Source organism: Miniopterus schreibersii (assembly GCF_964146895.1).
Source record: "Miniopterus schreibersii genome assembly, chromosome: 10".
Classification (NCBI taxonomy): Eukaryota; Metazoa; Chordata; class Mammalia; order Chiroptera; family Miniopteridae; genus Miniopterus; species Miniopterus schreibersii.
In genome coordinates, this window is record NC_138110.1 from 62,116,245 (window position 1) to 62,132,287 (window position 16,043).

Genomic DNA, 16,043 nt, shown 5'->3' on the forward strand with positions numbered 1-16,043 from the left:
CCCCCAATTCTGGTCTTAGTGATTTCTTGCCCACTCTGAGGAGCCTCAGGTAAGCCCTCACCCTCTCTGGCCCTTAGTTTCCCCAGCTGTGAACTGAGTGGATTGGATTGGATTGTCTTCAGAGCCCTCTATGACCACCCTGACGTTTAGCTCCTTTTAAGTTTGTAATTATTTTAGTCACTTACTTGTTTTCCAGTCCGCTTTCCCCCAGTGAGCCCCAGGAATAGCGTTTTACTCATTCTGTTCACCGCGATCTCCCCAGAGCCTGGCACTGTCCTGCACTTAGTAGGCCCTTGATAAATATTTGTGGATGGAGAAGGAAATGATATGATAGTCCTCAGTTTTATCAGAAATAGCTCCTGTGCTCTCTCCCTGGCCCCTCTTCCTTTCTCAGCCTGCGGGGGGGCCTCCTCCTTCCCTCCTCTCTTCCCTCCCTCCCTCCCTCCCTCTCACCTCCCAGGGCCAACTCAGGCCCTCCATCCGGCCTGCATTTTTCCGGGTTTGATATCATTTTTTCCACTCTCCCGGCTGCTGCAGGCTGTCTCTGCCAACTTTCCACAACTATAGCCCCTCCCCCACGACCACAGGCTGAGGACAGCTTGGGGTGGGGGAAGACCCCCCCCTTCCCTTCCCCAAGCTGGAGTTGGGGTGGGGAAATAAGTGCCATCAGTGCCTGGCTGGCAAGACGGCTGGGGGGGGGGGGGTTGTCACAGCGGGAGGCTATGGCTTGCCTGCCCTTGCTTTACTCTTCCTTGGCATGGTGTTCCTGGCGGCAGGGACAGGGCCCACGTCGGGGCTGAGGCATCTGGAAGGGCAGCCATTTGGGGGCAGTGGTGTCAGGCATCAGGGACACGATGGTCCAAACTGTTTACATCTTGTTCTCTCAAATTAGTGACACCCCTTCACCTTAGGCTGGAAACTCCTGACCTGACCCCCAGACCCCATCCCCAGCCAGCCTGGATGCCTCACTACCTCCTACTTCCTGCGCAGACATAGGAGGAGGCTGGGCCCTGGGGTCTAGTCCTCGCCGTCACTGGCTGGGTGGCCCTGGGGTGTTCACCTCCCCACTCTGGGTTTCAGTTTCTATATTCAGAGAAATGAATGAGTTGGACTAAATTGGGGGTCCATCCTGGGGATAAACAGATTGAGTTTCATGAAGCCTAATTCTCCTCTTTAAATTGTATACAAAATTGTGTTTGAAAGTCAATTTCCCCGGGGACTCTATAGCTTTTTGTCACATTTTCCAAGAGGACCGCGGATAGGTTGGGTAGAGACTCTAGTCTGACAAGCCTGGATTGGAATCCTGGCAACTTCACTATGGCAGTTGTATGATCTTGAGCAGGACCCTACATTGTCCTGTGCCTCGGTTGTCTAATTATTACACAGGGGTTGTGAAGGTTAATTAACAGTTGTGACAGCTTTGTACACAGACAGCTCCCAACAAACAGCAGCTATTTTATTGCCAGGATGTGTGCTAAAATCCTTCCCAGATAATATTTTATGAACCTATCACCTAAAACATGGGCTACTGACAAAATAAGAGGTCATCACTGTGACAGCGCTCCACTGGGTCTTCCTCAAAAACTGGGGGCAGGGGTGGCGCCCAGTGGTTGGGACAAGGCCTGAACGCACAGTCGTTCCAATGGTTTTATTGACCGACCCTGACCCTGACCCGGTCAGCAGGCCAGCCCAGTCTGTAGCCAGTGTAATGGGAGAGTAGGAGGTGGAGACGCCTGGATGAACCCCAAAGACGTCTGGGCGTCCAGACGGGAGAACCTTCTGGTCTGTGGGTTTTCTTGGGGCGGGGGCGAAGTGGGGGGAGGGTTTCTAAGGGTTGCCCAGAGCCCAAGGATAAAGAAAAGGTTTTTTTTTTACAAAAATACATGAACCGCGTAAAAAAAAAAAAAAAAAAAAAATCTGTGCCCCGCTTGGGCTTCGGGCCCATAGTCTGTACGTTGCTTCCCAGGGCGGAGGGGTCCCTGAAGCCGTGGCTGCGGCAGATGCGCTGGCCCTCGGGGCAGAGGTTGGGTGAGGCGCACTGTGCGCGCCCCAGGTCCCTGCGCCTCTGCTCCTCGGTGGCGTGCGTGGAGCACGGTGCACCCCAGTGTCCCCCCAGCCCGGGCGCGCGGGCGGGCGGCCTCAGAGCACGGCCAGGTTGTGGCAGGACTTGGAGCGGGCCTTGAGCGCCCGGCGGCGGGCGCCGCGGGCCGTGAGCCGCGCCAGGAAGCGCCGGGCGCGCTGGCCGAAGCTGGCGCGCCGTCGGGGCGCGGGGGCTTCCCGGGCGGGGCTGTCCCGGCGGCGCAAGCGCAGTTGGCGCACCACGCCCTCGAAGAGCTCGGCCACGTTGTGCTGCAGCGTGGCGGACGTCTCGATGAACTTGCAGTCGAACACTACGGCGCAGGCGCGGCCCTCTGAGGGGCGGGGCCAGGCGGGAGGGAGGAGGAGATAAAGGCAGGAAGGGCGGGGTCAGTCTCGACCGGAAGCAGTTTTTCTTTTCCCAAAGCTGTGTGCTGGGGGCCAGGGGCTCAGAAATAAATCGGGTCTGGCTTTGAGACATTAGTTCACGGGCCAGTGACGGATACTGGTGGCAGAATGGGGCTGGGACGACAGGGAGCCTGGGACTAGGTAGGGAAGAGCCTTGAATGCCAGGTAAGCGGTCTAATCTGTGCACCAGAACTATCCGGGGAGAGATTCCGGTTCGGTAGGTTTGGGCTGTGGTCTGGAAACCTGCATTTTAACAGAATCTCCTGGGAATTTTGGGACGGCTGCTCACAAAGCACACGGCCTTCCATCTCCAGGGTGGACTTGGGCTCTGGTTTTCAGTGGCTGATGACCCTGTGGAAGTGGCCTCCTCTCTCTGGGTCTCAGATTCCATAATTTTAGATTGTTCCCTGTAAGTAGGGCCATTTTTAGATCTTTAGGAGTCCCACCTGCTATGTCAAACCTGTTAAAATATTCCCCATCCTTCTTTAAATACAAGTTATATATAACTTTAAACATTTTGGTGTGCAGTTGCTGGATGGCACAATATCATGTTTTATAGACAATTAAAGCTTTCTGAATTCATCAACTTCTCACTCTATTTTGCAGCCAACAATTGGCTTTTTCAGGTCTCAGATGTAAGCCCTTGAAAAGCCTGTAGGACTAGGCCTATCAGGCCTGGTGGATAAAGTGTTTCTAAGGGCATGGGGGAGGCAAAGGGGAATTTTTAAGCAAATAAGTGACAAGGTCAGATCTGGTTCTGGGAAACTCTGGCAGCTGTTGAAGAGAACTGATTGAGTGGGGATACAGAATGAGGGCGGGGGCTGGCCCAGGCTAGAGTGGAGATGGCGGGATGGGACAGAGGCTATGGGAATGGGGTGAATGGAATGCGGGGTTAAGGGGGGTGGACCTGACAGGGTTTTGGGATGGGTTTGGGGGAGTGAGGGAGGAGACAGGAATGGTTCCTAGCTGTCAGGCACAGGCAAGTAGATGCATAATGGGGCTGTAGGGTGGCACGCAGTCACAGACCAAGAGCACTAGAGGAGGAACAGTGACAGCGGGGCTGAGAGGAATATGGAGAAGGAGGGTTGACCAGCGGGCTCACCTTCCACGGAGACTTCCCGGCAGCGTGCCAGGTCCGCCTTGTTGCCCACCAGGATGATGGGCACATGGTCCGCCTGATGTGTACGCCGCAGCTGAATGCGGAGCTCAGAGGCGCTCTCGAAGCTGCCTCTGTCTGCGATGGAGTACACGATGACGTAGGCACTGCCCACCTGCAGGCATGACTCCTGGCTCCAGCTTTCGTCCTGTAGGGGAGGGAATCCAGGCCCAACCTCAGAGAATACCTAGGCCCTGGCTGAGAAAGGGGCTGGGATGGTCTAATGGGTGGGGTGGGGCTAAGGTTTATACTTTGGACAGGTTTGAGGAACAAATTCTCCCATAATTCCCTGTTCTCTCAAAGTAGTGACACTCTGATCCTCTCTGAGCCTGTTTCTCTGCTTGAAAGATTGGGCTAATGACACCACAAATGACACCACATCACTACATTCTCTCATTCATTGGTTCCTTTTATAGGCTGGCACTGGAGACAAAAAAAAAAAAAAAAAGTTTGTTCCTCTCTTTGCTAAGGAGGGTTTGCTGTTTAGATGTTCTGGCTTTGCCTGTTTAACGGGTTCAGTCATATTAGACAGTCCGTTTGGTCTTCTGCAGTCTCCTCAAAAGAGAAAAAAGGAAGGGAGAGAAGTGAGGATGGAGGCCGACTTCAAGGGAAAGCATTTTTTCAGAATGGTTTAAAAAATATCTTTATTGATTTCAGAGAGAGGAAGGGAGAAGGAGAGAGAAACATCAATGATGAGAGAGTCATTGATCAGCTCCTTCCTGCACCCCCCCCCCCACTGGGGATTGAGCCCACAACCCGGGCATGTGCCCTGACCGGGAATTGAACTGCAATCTCCTGGATCCTAGGTTGATGCTCAATTGCTGAGCCATGCCTGGCCAGGCTCAGTAACAACTTTGTAAGTGTTTAATAAGACACAGTTCCTGCCCTCCAAAAGCTCATGGTCTGGAAGGGAGGCTATGGAAATGGAGAGTTATAATGCACTGTGATAAGTACCCACATGCAAGTGGTTGGAGAAGCCATGGGGTTGGGGGAGGGAGGCCAGAACTCAACCTGGCAGAGTGTGGGGGGCTTCACAGTGGACCCATGAGTGGGTTTTGAAAGGATGAGCAGGTGGAGCAGGAGAGAAGTGAGTGGGTCAAGATTGGGAAATACTGACTGTGGTGGAGGAATTGTTTGTGAGAGAGAAAGAAGCCAGAAAAGTTATCTGATAACCAAATAAGATAGATGAATAGGAAAGCATCAGATCCATGGTCAATATCACTGTTAAAGGGGGTGAGTTTTCAACAGCCATATTGATTCTTCCGCAGGCCGCATAAGAGCGGGCTGAGTCAGATGGTTGAAGGTGCTCATTCTGAGATCTCAACCTTGACTATGGACAGGTTCCTTTTCCCCTTTGGGTCTCAGTTTCCTTATCTGTAGAGTGAGATGGTGGGTCTTGACCATTCATTCATTATACAAATATTTATGGAGGATTTGCTATATGATTAGGATCACAAAAGCCAGTTGCTGCATGGATTGGTGGCTAAGAATCTTTTGGGGACGTGATTAAAAAGATAGATTCCAGGATTCCACTTATACAGGCTCTTACTCATTAGGTCTGGAGGGAGGCCTAAGAATTTGATTTTTAATACTCTCTCCAGGTGACCCTGATGGTCGGCCAAGCTAGGGCACTACTGAGCCAAGGGTCCACCCAGTTCTGTCAGATTCTGCCTTGCTGACATCTAACCATCTAGGCCAAGGATGGAAGGAATGGAAGCTTATTCCAACAAGTCTGCTACTGTATGGGCGCTATTGGGAGCTGCCTTCACAGTCACCAACCAGGGAAACTGGTTCAGTTTCCTTATTTTACTTGTAGGAAAACCAAGGGCCAGAGAAGAGAAAACTCTCTCAAGGCCACAGAGCCAGTTAGACACAGAATTCCAGTTCCTGCCTTCTAGTCCAGTGTTCTGCTTCCTCTGTCTCGTGAATGGGACTCCCAGGCTGATCGCTCTTCTTAGTTCACTGGACCCTGCCCCATAGGATTCTCAACTGCATCCAAAAAGCAGCCCCTCCCTTACCAGCCTATGAGCTCCACGGGCCATAAAACATGTCTGCCTTATTTACTGCTGGGTCTCCAGTGTTCCGGCCCGTGCTACATACCATCAAATGTTTCTTAATGAACAAATGGGTGAAGGAGTGGACCCTCAGCTGGAGGTGAGAGGGTGATGCTCCCAGGGGTAGGGGGAGGGTGAAGGGACTACCCTAGTGCATAAAAGCGCAGGCTCTGGGTTCTTACAGATCTGGGTTTGAATCTCATTTGCTGAGAACTTTGGACACATTACTTAACCTCTCTGAGTTCTGATTTCCTCACCATAGAATGGGAATCGAAAGACACTCACTGTATAGTTTTTGTCTTGGCTGAACGTCATAAGTCCAGGGCTTAGCACAGGGGCTGACCCTTAGGAACAGGGTGCTCCATAAACGTCAGCTGCTGCTAAGAGAATCATCATCATCATTATGATGTTCATTTGGACCATGATTTCCTTTTATACTTGTCAAAAAGAATTGGCTACACAACTCCTTCATCCCTAGCCTCTGGGCCTGTCACTGAAGCTGCCAGTCATTTTTGTCAGTCACCCAACACTGACCTCCTAAACCTTCCTGCGGTCAGGTCCTCCCTGCGTGTTAGGGGAGGGACCTTCTCCTTAGAGAGGTGGAATCTCAGGTGGTTTTCAGATCCTTCTCTTGGTGTAGTTGTATTTCTTCAAAGTTCTATAGTGAGCATGTATTACTTGTATAGCAAGGAAAAAAGAAAATCAAACAAGGTAAGAAAAACAACAGGGACATGTCCCTGCCTGCTGCTTTCTTCCTGCTTGGGAAGGGGCTAGGGAAGGACACCCTTTGGTTTCCTTTTCCTTAGCTACTAAGTTATGATTAATAAGAATTGTCATTATTTATGATTCTTCACCCATGTTCAGCATTTTTTTCATGCTCCCAACTGTGCTCAACTCTGTGAAATTGCATAAGAACTTTTTAAAAAACCCCAACAGTTGGTAAATAAGACAGGAATGATGGACCCATTTATCAGGTGAGAAAACTGAAGCTCAGAGCAGGTAAGTCAACTGCATGCAAACTGGTAAAAACAAAGCCACACAACTGGTAAAAAAAAGAAAGAGGGGTTGAACCTCAGACATTTTGATGCTAAATTCAGTGTCCCTTCCTCTGCACAATGTAGGTGGGTGGAGTGGGATCAGGGTGCTAATAAGAGAGGGAGGCTTGCAGGGGAAGTAGCACATCCTGGGTGGCTATGGAGAGGAGACCAGTGGAGTGAGAAAAGGGGGTGAAGGTCATGAGGTTCTGTCTTTGGTTGGAAAGGCTGCTTAGGAGCTATGGATTTTGAAGGGGTCTGGTACTAGGCTTAGAACCCGTCCCCCCACATCCCGCTTGTTGTGCCATACCAGTTTCTCCGCCTCCCAGGTGTCCATGACCAGCAGTGTGGTGTCCTCTCCATCCACTGTGAGGGTCCTCTCGTACACATCTTCTGTAACAGAGGGAAGAGCTGGATCTCAGGGAGGAAGGGCAGTCCTGGGGAGGGTATGGGCCTCCCTAGCCCCTCTTTATGGTCACTGTACCCCCTCTATTTCTCCTTGAAGTGTTCACCACACTTGTGGGATGCCTGTTTCTCCAGATAGGTCAAGAAGCTCCAGGAGGAGCCCATGTCTCCCCAGTTGCCAGCATAGTATGTGGAACACAGTAGGTTCTGAGAAAGCTTTTGTTTTTGTTGCTATTGATTGAATGAGTGTGTGTGTGTGGGGGGGGGGGGTGTTTAAAGCTGGGCTGGGAATTCTCCAGTGCTGCTCTGTCCCTGGCATAGTGTATACTTCAGGCAGGTCATGTCACCCTCTCTGGGCCTCAGCCTCCCTCTCTGTCATGCCTACAGGTGCACATATGCACACCTCTCGTATGGGTTCTCACTCTCAGAGAGACCAAGCCTGGAGAAAGGGCCTGGCTAGAGTGTCCCCGCCTTCTCTCTGCGTTTAACCAACTCCCCACTCCACTCATTCTATGTCCTCTCAGCCAGTCCTGCAAAAGCCAGTCTTCACTTTCTCTGTCCTGCCCCATTCCCCATCATCCTAGAGCCCCCCAACCCTCTCAGCTCACTGCATCTCTTGGGAATAGAGGAACCCAGGGCCTAGAACTTGGAGTGTGAGAGTCTCCATTTTGGGCAGAATCTTAGTTTTGCTGCAGATCATGTTGGCCATGGGTGTTTGTCTATGGAGCTGGGATGATTCAAGAGTTGGGGGAGAGTTGGGGCTAGGGGTTTCTGAGGTAGGTGGAAGTCCACTATTTCTTTATACTTGAGACTGAATCCCATACCTCTCACACATGAAAACTGGCAAAATTCTCACTATCAAAGGAATTTCTCTCCCGTAGACCATTGCGCAGGCTGTGCCCTGCACAACTCTAGGGGGGCATAGTCACTTCATAGTCTATGTGAATGACGCCCCTTTGAGTTGAGCAGTGCACGAGCTGTACAACTGTTCTTGGCAGCTTTGTGTCCCTGATGACAGGGCTTTCACTCCTTTGGTCACATGCCAGCCCAGCTGACAGGGTTCCTACCTCCCAGATGTTCATGGAGCTCCCGCTCTTGCTTCCCTGCAAAGAGGCTGGCCAGGCTGGTCTTCCCTACGCCAGGATCTCCAAGCAGCACCACGCGGTAGAGGGCCTCCCAGGAGCCCTCAGAGTCGCTGGATTCAGAGGACCAGCCGCTGGGGGCAGGTGAAGGTTGCTGGGTGGGAGGGTTGAGGGAGGCTGACTGGCCCAGCCGAGGATGTCCGGATTGTGTGGAAGTGGAAGGTGCTGTGCACAGGCCAGGCTGGCGGCCCCGGGAGGACAGGGGCAGTGGAGTGCTGGCTCTCCGACGCAGGGGGGTCTTTGCTTCCTGCTGGGTGTTTAGTGTCATCCTTGGGAGGGGAACTTTGCTCCTTCCTTCCTTCCTTCTTTCTGTGAACAAGAAGGGGGAGTGGGCGGTGAGCCAGGTGCTCTGAGCCCCATCTTCTGTAGGGTCCTGATGAGTTGCTGAGATAGCTACCTCCAGAGCCCCCCCTTGTTCAAGTGGGAGGAGGAGGTGCCTCAGCTCCTTGGGGTGGGGGCTCTCCAGCTTCAGGCCCAGTCTCCCTGGGTGAGGCGGGGAGGGTGACACACACACGCATGCACACCCAGAGGCCGGCTCCCGTGCCTTGAGGATGACCCACTCCCCCAGACACACGCGCACAGGCCGGAGGGGCAGCGGCGGGTGGGATGTCCACACGCGCGCACACCCTGGTGGACGCAGCCCTGCCTCTCCCGTGCGGAACACGAGACCCCCGCGCGGGAAGGCGCCTGGATTGCCCCGTGCTCGGCCCCACAGGTCTCTTCCCCACGGCGGGGAGACGGGTGCGGAGCAGGGTTAAGGGCCCCTGGGGGGTCCCTTCCGCGGCCCCATCTCAAGAGCGCTGAGGAAGAGGCAGGAGTGGGTGGGCTGGCACCTGAAGGGCGCGGGGGTCCGGGGGTTCCCTCCGCCGTAACCCGAGCGCCCGGTGCTATGGGAACGACGTGTCCGGCCCGCCCCCTACGTGAAAAATTCAGCAGCCGCTGGCACTGCCTCCAGGGGCTGCTGGGGGGCGGGGGCAGGAGGCAGCCGGCGGGTTTGGGGACAGGACAAGGTCCCGGCAGCGGGTGGGGGGGGACCTCCGGGCCCGGGAGCGCATGTGCCGCTCCCGGAGTCCGAGTCCAAACTTGCCCAACGTGAGGGTCCTGGCTGGAGTTCCCCATCCGGGTAGGTTTCGTGCCCGGGACTGCCCCACCCCCGGGCCCCAGCTCGAAGGCCCCTCGCCCCGGGAGGCGAGTTCGAGCCCCCCTGCCCTGCCCGCGCCGCAGAAGCCCCCATGCGGGCGCCGGGCGGACTCCTCCAACTTCACCAAGTTGGCGGCGGGCCGCCCGGGCCTTTACCTCGAGGCGGGAAGGGGTCCAGGGTCCCCGCCCGCAGCTGCCGGGCGCTCCAGGCCGTACCACCGCTCGCTCGCAGCCCCTCCGGCCGGTCCCGCCCCGTCGGCCCCGCGGGGGCGGAGCCGCGACCCCGCCCAGCCCCGCCCCGCCCCGCGGGACAGCCCGGGGTCCCCGCCCCAGGCCCGCCGCGGGAGGACTGCGCACCGGGGTCAGCGGACTCGCCCCCTCCGTCTAGGGCGGGGCGGCAGTGTTGGGGTGGCGGCCGGAGGAGGAAGGGGGGCCTTGAGTGCCTGGGTCTGGGTCGCCTGGGCTCCAGCGGTGGGGCGCACCGCCAGCCTTGGTCCTACAGGAACCACTTGGGGAGCCTGTTGAGTGTTCAGAAGCCCAGGCCCCACCCTCTGAGACAGGGGCAGATTCAGCAGGCCGGGGGGGGGGGGGGGGGGGGGGGGGGGGGCGGGCATCTGCCTTTTAAGCAAGTGCCCAAGTGATCCTGATGCAGAGTCCCGGACCCCACTGCCGGAAACTCTGCTTTGAACGGACGGAGAATTAACTCTGGGAGGTGGGGGGAGAGGGGTCCAGGAGGTCTGCGCTGAGTTCTGAATGTCTTGTTTTTGCATCGTTCATTCATTCACCAGATTCTAGGTGAAGCCCCCATTACTGCACCGAGGGCTGTCCTGTACCTGGGAGAACGGCTGTCCACTCTTTGATTAATATTTATTGAGCACTTGCGCTGTGCCTGGTATGGTCTGAGCTCTTTGCCTGGATTAGTAGCTCATTTAATCCCGAGACAACACTAAGGTTTACCTGGGCCTGCGACTCAGGGTCTCTGCCTCTCAGTCTACTGTCCCTTTCTATCACGGTTCATGGCTTTTTAAATTTTGTATTTAAATCTTTTATTTTCCCAGGCATGTAGGAGGAGGAAAGAGACACTGTGATCTGGGTTATAGAAGAGGAGTTGGCTGCAGGGAACTGGTGAGCTTGGCCATTCATGGGACCAGGATCCAAGCTCTTGAGGAGGCTGCTTCCTTTTAGCTCATGAGGGACTGGAGCAGGTATGTATGTGAAGCCCATGGAGACTGGCTGTACCTGTGGGTGGGGCTCGTCATGGCTGAGGGGGTCCAAGTGTCCAGCTCAAAGCAACACCCACAGCAGTCTAGTCGACTGGCTGAAGCCCTTCATGCCTGGCTTCCTTCTGTGGGCCGGCCCTCTAAACTTCCCTTCCCCACCCACAAGATGGGCTGTGACTGGTGCAGTGTCATACATTGTCCGGGAGTGAGGCAACTTAGTTGAAGTCCCAGCTCTGCAACTCAATTGCTCTATGACTTTAGGCAAGTCACCTCTGTTCCTTGGATTTTAGTTTCTTTGTTTAAAACTGAAATCTGCAAATATTTGGTGATGGAAGATGATCTGACTTTGGGGGGTGGACATACAGTGTAATATACAGATCATGTATCAAAGAAATATACACTTGAAACCTATATGATCCTATTAACCAGTGTCACCCCAATACATTTAACAAAACAAACAAACAAATAAATAAATAATAAAGGGAAAAAATAAAACTGAAATCTAAACAAGTTGCACCCTTACTACAAAACTTAAACTTGTCTACACTACAAAAGCCTGAACTCGGCATTCAAGGCCCATTGTGAATAAAAGCAGGGCAAGGGGTTTGTGTGGTGTGTGCATGTGGGGTGATGGGAAAGCTGAAAGTTCTTTGATAAGTTGTTTTTTTTTTTAATTTTTATTTCAAATGTACATGGCAGTGAGAGAATAAAATATGGACCAACGCGAGCTTTTAAAAAACTTTTTATTATGTAAAAATGTAAACATGCAAAAATAGAGAAAAATGTAATGATGTGAGTTTGAAAAAGAAACTGTCCTCTGCAGGGCCATTTCCAATCTCCTCCCAACAAGTTCCTTGCTCTGGTCATGCCCCACACTTCCAGGCACATTATATTTCTTCTGCCTGGAATATTTTCCTCTACTCATCTTTCAGGATGCAACTCAGACGCTGCTGTAAGCTCTGTACACGTATGATCTCAGTGGTTCTCAAACTTTAGCAATATGTTCGAATCACTTGTAGGGCTTCTTAAACCACAGCTTGCTGGGACCCACGCCTGAGTTTTTGATTCAGTAGGTTTGGACAGAGCTTGAGAATTTTCACTTTTAACAAGCCCCAGGTATTTATTGCTGCTGCTTGCTGGTCTGCGTACCACACTTTGTATTGTTTGGTTTAATCTTCTAAATGAGCTAGGTAACCATTACTCTCTGTTTGGAGGGTACTATTACTCTTCTCATTTCCTGTGTGGGCCTAAATACATGCTGTTTGAACAGGTCAGTGGATTCTGGTTTCATCTCCTTGGCATCAGGAAGGGAATCCTCCATGTATTTAGCTTTGCAAGGGGGGCTTGTGCTCATTTCCTAGATGGCAGCCTGGGGCTCAGAGAGGTTAAGTGACTTGTCCAAGGTATCACAGCAATTAGAGGGAGTTGCTGGCAATGAAGCAGGCCTCTCTGAAGCCAAGACTTTCCCCACCCTCTCAGGTGGGGAAGCTGTCCAGTTTCTGACCCCAGACATTGCTTCAGGAAATTCTGTCCCCAGTTACAGAGCTCAGCAATGTCCGGAGTGTGTGCCCAACCAGTTCCCCACATAGCTGGCTGAGATCCAGCTACAGCCTTGGGACCACAAGGTCTCAGACTTCCACTTAAATCTCCTGCAGCCCACAGCCCTGCAGCTCAATAAAAGCTGGGCCCCAGGTAGCAGGGCTTGGTGTGCTGGGTCCTCTCCTCTTGTCTTCTCTCCCCAGTAGCCTCCCAGGAGCCCTGTGGCCATGACACAGCTGCTTCTCCTCATTGTGTCTCTTCTGGTCCTGGGTCATGTGCCGCCAGGTAACATCACGTGTGTGTGTGTGTGTGTGTGTGTGTGTGTGTGTAGAAACAAGGAATAGGTTCTCAGCTCCTGGGGACAGAGGAAGCCTAAACCAGTGTTTAAATTCTGGCCCCGTAACTGGCTTTCTGAGCAGCTTAGAGTGAACAGCTAAATCAGCCAGCACCTTAGTTTCCTAACCTTTAAAACAGGGTCCACTCAACACATGTTCATCTGAAAAATATTTACTGTGTGCCGGGCACTGTTACAATTGCTGGGGGCCCGGCAGTGAAAGAAAGCCAGGTCTTTGCTTTCATGGAGTTGATATTTTAGTTCGTGGAGACAGAAAATAACCAAATAAACATGTAATATTTCAGGTGGTCATAAGTGCTAAGAAGAATGAAGGGGTTAGTGTGGTGTGTGGGGGGGGGAGGGGGAAGAGCTGAAAGGCCTCTGGTAAGTTTTTCTTTAAAGCTTTTAACTCAAATGTACATGAAAGTAGAATAATATAAGGAATAAGGCAGGCTTTTAAAAAACCTTTTATTATGGAAAAACATAAACATGCAAAAATAGAGACAAACGTAATGATGTGAGCTTTAAAAAGAAACCTTCTTATCTGAGACAATTTCAAACCTAAATAAAAAATATGGTATAGAAAACCCCCTGTATCCATTACCCAGCCTCATCCAGGGCCAGCTTGACCCGGTCCTGTTTTGTTACTCACTGCTCCTTTCCCCCAGTGAACCATTTTGAAGTAAATCTCCAGTATTTCACCATTTTATATAAGGCATGTTTGAGCAAAGACCTGACTACAGTGAGAATACAGCAGGTTCCCGATTCACGCCTTTTGGTTACAAGGCTGATGAGGTGCTGTAGGAACTTAACTCCTGTATATATCAATTAGCCTGTGGGAAAATTGGTTTCTTTATACATTTCACTTAAAGTCACAGAACCTATTGACGAGGCTCAGTGAGGACTTACTATGTAAGCACGGCCATTCGGGCAGAGGGGGCAGCAAGGATGAAGGAGGCAGGAGGGGGACTGATAGATTAGATAGATGGACAGATAGGCAGGCAGGCAGACAGACAGACATTTTCAGGAGCAGTGAGGCCAGTGTGGCTGGAGTGGGAAGCACAAGAAGAAAAGTGGAGGGAGATGAAGTCAAAGGTATGAGGACAGGGAAGCAGATTATACAGGCGAGGATGACGCCTGGATCTCAGGGTTGTTGGCAGGTTGAAATGTGGTGATGTGTTAAGAGCAGTTATTGTAGGAACTGCCTTCACCTGGGAGCCGGGGCCTTGGGTTCTGGTACCAGACCTATCGCTTACTGGGTTGGAGAAGTTGACCAAGTCCTTTCCTTTCTTTATCTGCAAAATGAGAGGGTTGGCCTAGAATGAGCCCTGGTTGCTTCCACTCTCCAAGCTGTCATCCTGATAAGCTTACTTGCCATTTTTTGAGTATTTACGGCCTGCCAGCCACTGTGCTAAAATGATTAAATCCCCTATAACTTCCCTCTGAAAGAGAGCCGTGCCGGCGAGCACTCTGAGGCCCAGGCACTCGGCTGGGGAATGGCAGAGCTGGGGTTGGGACCCAGGTGGTCTGAGCTGGGTGAGCACCACACAGTTAATCATACTGCATGTCCTCTGCAGAGGGGGGGTTCTCTGCCTCCTAGAGGTTTTGAGATCAGCTCAGTATCATTCTAAGATTCCCTGCCTTGGCAAGATGAAAGGGTGGGCTGGTCGACAGGGCTGAATAACACCATGGGTATCATGTAAAGATTCTGTGGAATCGCCTCTAACTCAGGGAGAGGCACTCTCCCTCCACCTCCCACTCAGCCCCAGTTCTTCTGAGTTGCTGGGTCATATGTCTAGAAATATCGCTGTAACAGATAAGCCTTGTCTAAGTGGTCCCCCTCTCTCCCCATTTTCCCACACCTGCCCTAGTTGGCAATCACCACACCTTGATCATTTCCTTCAGGGCACTTACCACAACTCTACTGCCAGTGCCCCATGTTTGTTGAATGAATAAATGGAGATGCCTCCCCACCCCCATGCTGTGACCAAAGACCCTTAGAGGGGGCACAGGGCCTAGTTTCCCAAAGCCTTACCATTTTTTGTGGCCCATGGTTGGAAATTCTTTCACTAAATTTTAACATTAAACAGGTCCGTAAGTGTGTGAGGCAGTTAGTGTGAAGGTTATGAGTGTGGGTTCTGGAGCCTGACTGCCTGGGTTTGAATCCTAGCTCTGCTCCTTAATGGCCGTGTGACCTTGGGAAAAGTTGTTAATCTTTCTGTGCCTCAGTTTCCTTAACTATATGACAGGGATTGTAATAAGACCACCTATAACAATATAGTGTTGTTATGAAAAGTGCTTAGAGTGTACCTGGCATGTGGATTAACCTGGACAAGAACTTGGTTTCTAACTTATAACCAGCGGTCTAACTTGTGACCTGTAGGCTAACCTGAACTATCCGTGGTCTAAATTGTAACTAGTTGTCTCTGGTGGTCTAGTCTATTACCTCCAATCTAATCCTTGACCTGTGGTCAGAGCTCATGTCCTGTGACCTAACTTACGACCTGTGAGCTGCTTTATGACCAGTCATCTAACAAATGACTAGAAAGCGAACTGGTAGCTTATGATCTAACTTGGGCCCTGTGGACTAACTTATGGTTAGTGGTCTAACCTGTGACCTGTGGTCTCACCCTTGATCTGTGGTTAAATCTGTGACCAGTAGTCTTAACTGGAACCCATGGGCTGCTCTGTGTCTTGTGGTCCAACAAAAGACCAGAGAGCTAACGTGTGGTCAGTGGTCTAACCTATGGCCTCACCCTTGATCTGTGGTTCAACATGTTAAGAGTGGTCTAATCTGTGACCCCTCGGCTATTCTGTGACCTGTGGTCTTCCTCTGTACAGGGAGAAATGAGTTCAAACGGTGCTGGAAGGGCCAAGGCGCCTGCCGGACTTACTGCACAATGCGAGAAGCCTACATGCACCTGTGCCCAGATGCCTCCCTGTGCTGTATCCCCTATGGACTCAAGAACCAGAAGCCAGGGATCGTGTAGCTGGTTCCGGGGCTGGCACACTTGCTCTTCAATAAAATACATGCTGCCCGTTGTCTCCTCTTGCTTCTTGCCCACCACCCCTCTACCCCCACCTCCCCCAGGGCTGGGAAGAGGAGAGTGGGAAGGTCCATAATGTGGGAGAGTTGGAGGGATGTTTGGTGGAGGGAGTGAAGTGCCCCAGGAGAGTGGGCATTAATGACCACTGGAAATGGTTCCAGTCTTGCCTGTATCACTTTTGCTCTGTCCAACTCCGGAAAAATTGCTCAATTTCCGTCAGCTTCCCCAGTCTTCTCATCCATAAAATGGGGATAATTATAATATCTGGAGATTAGGACTTTATAGAAGGAATGCAAGAAGAAAGGTAGAGTTAATCATAGGAGTTAATTGTAATTATGAGAATTAATAAAATGAGTTAATTATGATAAGAATGAATAATAATAGAGTTAAAACCACATTTCTGGCATTCAGAATGAGACGGTACATTGGGCTTGAAAGACAGATCCTATGGAGAATGAAAGGATTTTTCTATGTTCCTTTATCTCCTA

General features: G+C 51.7%; 2 protein-coding genes across 3 annotated transcripts; one reads left to right on the top strand and one right to left on the bottom strand.

Moving 5' to 3' along the window:
• Nucleotides 1–542: 542 nt before the first annotated feature.
• Nucleotides 543–9,660, bottom strand: REM1 (RRAD and GEM like GTPase 1). Of its 2 annotated transcripts, none has more exons than XM_081149913.1 (5): nucleotides 9,572–9,660; nucleotides 8,201–8,580; nucleotides 7,039–7,121; nucleotides 3,587–3,788; nucleotides 543–2,411 (listed from the first exon to the last, which is right to left on the bottom strand). In XM_081149913.1, exons 2-5 carry the CDS (start codon nucleotides 8,541–8,543, stop codon nucleotides 2,140–2,142), a joined length of 900 nt encoding a protein of 299 aa, XP_081006039.1. In that variant the 5' UTR covers nucleotides 8,544–8,580; nucleotides 9,572–9,660; the 3' UTR covers nucleotides 543–2,139. The 2 variants fall into 2 exon arrangements, with proteins under 2 accessions (XP_081006039.1, XP_081006038.1); XM_081149912.1 differs by having other exon boundaries at nucleotides 8,201–8,584.
• On the top strand, nucleotides 9,290–15,550 carry DEFB124 (defensin beta 124). Its single transcript, XM_081149928.1, has 4 exons — nucleotides 9,290–9,398; nucleotides 10,474–10,620; nucleotides 12,378–12,459; nucleotides 15,350–15,550. The coding sequence occupies exons 3-4, from the start codon at nucleotides 12,402–12,404 to the stop codon at nucleotides 15,496–15,498; spliced, it is 207 nt and encodes a 68-aa protein (XP_081006054.1). The 5' UTR covers nucleotides 9,290–9,398; nucleotides 10,474–10,620; nucleotides 12,378–12,401; the 3' UTR covers nucleotides 15,499–15,550.
• The last annotated feature ends 493 nt before the right edge of the window (nucleotides 15,551–16,043 follow it).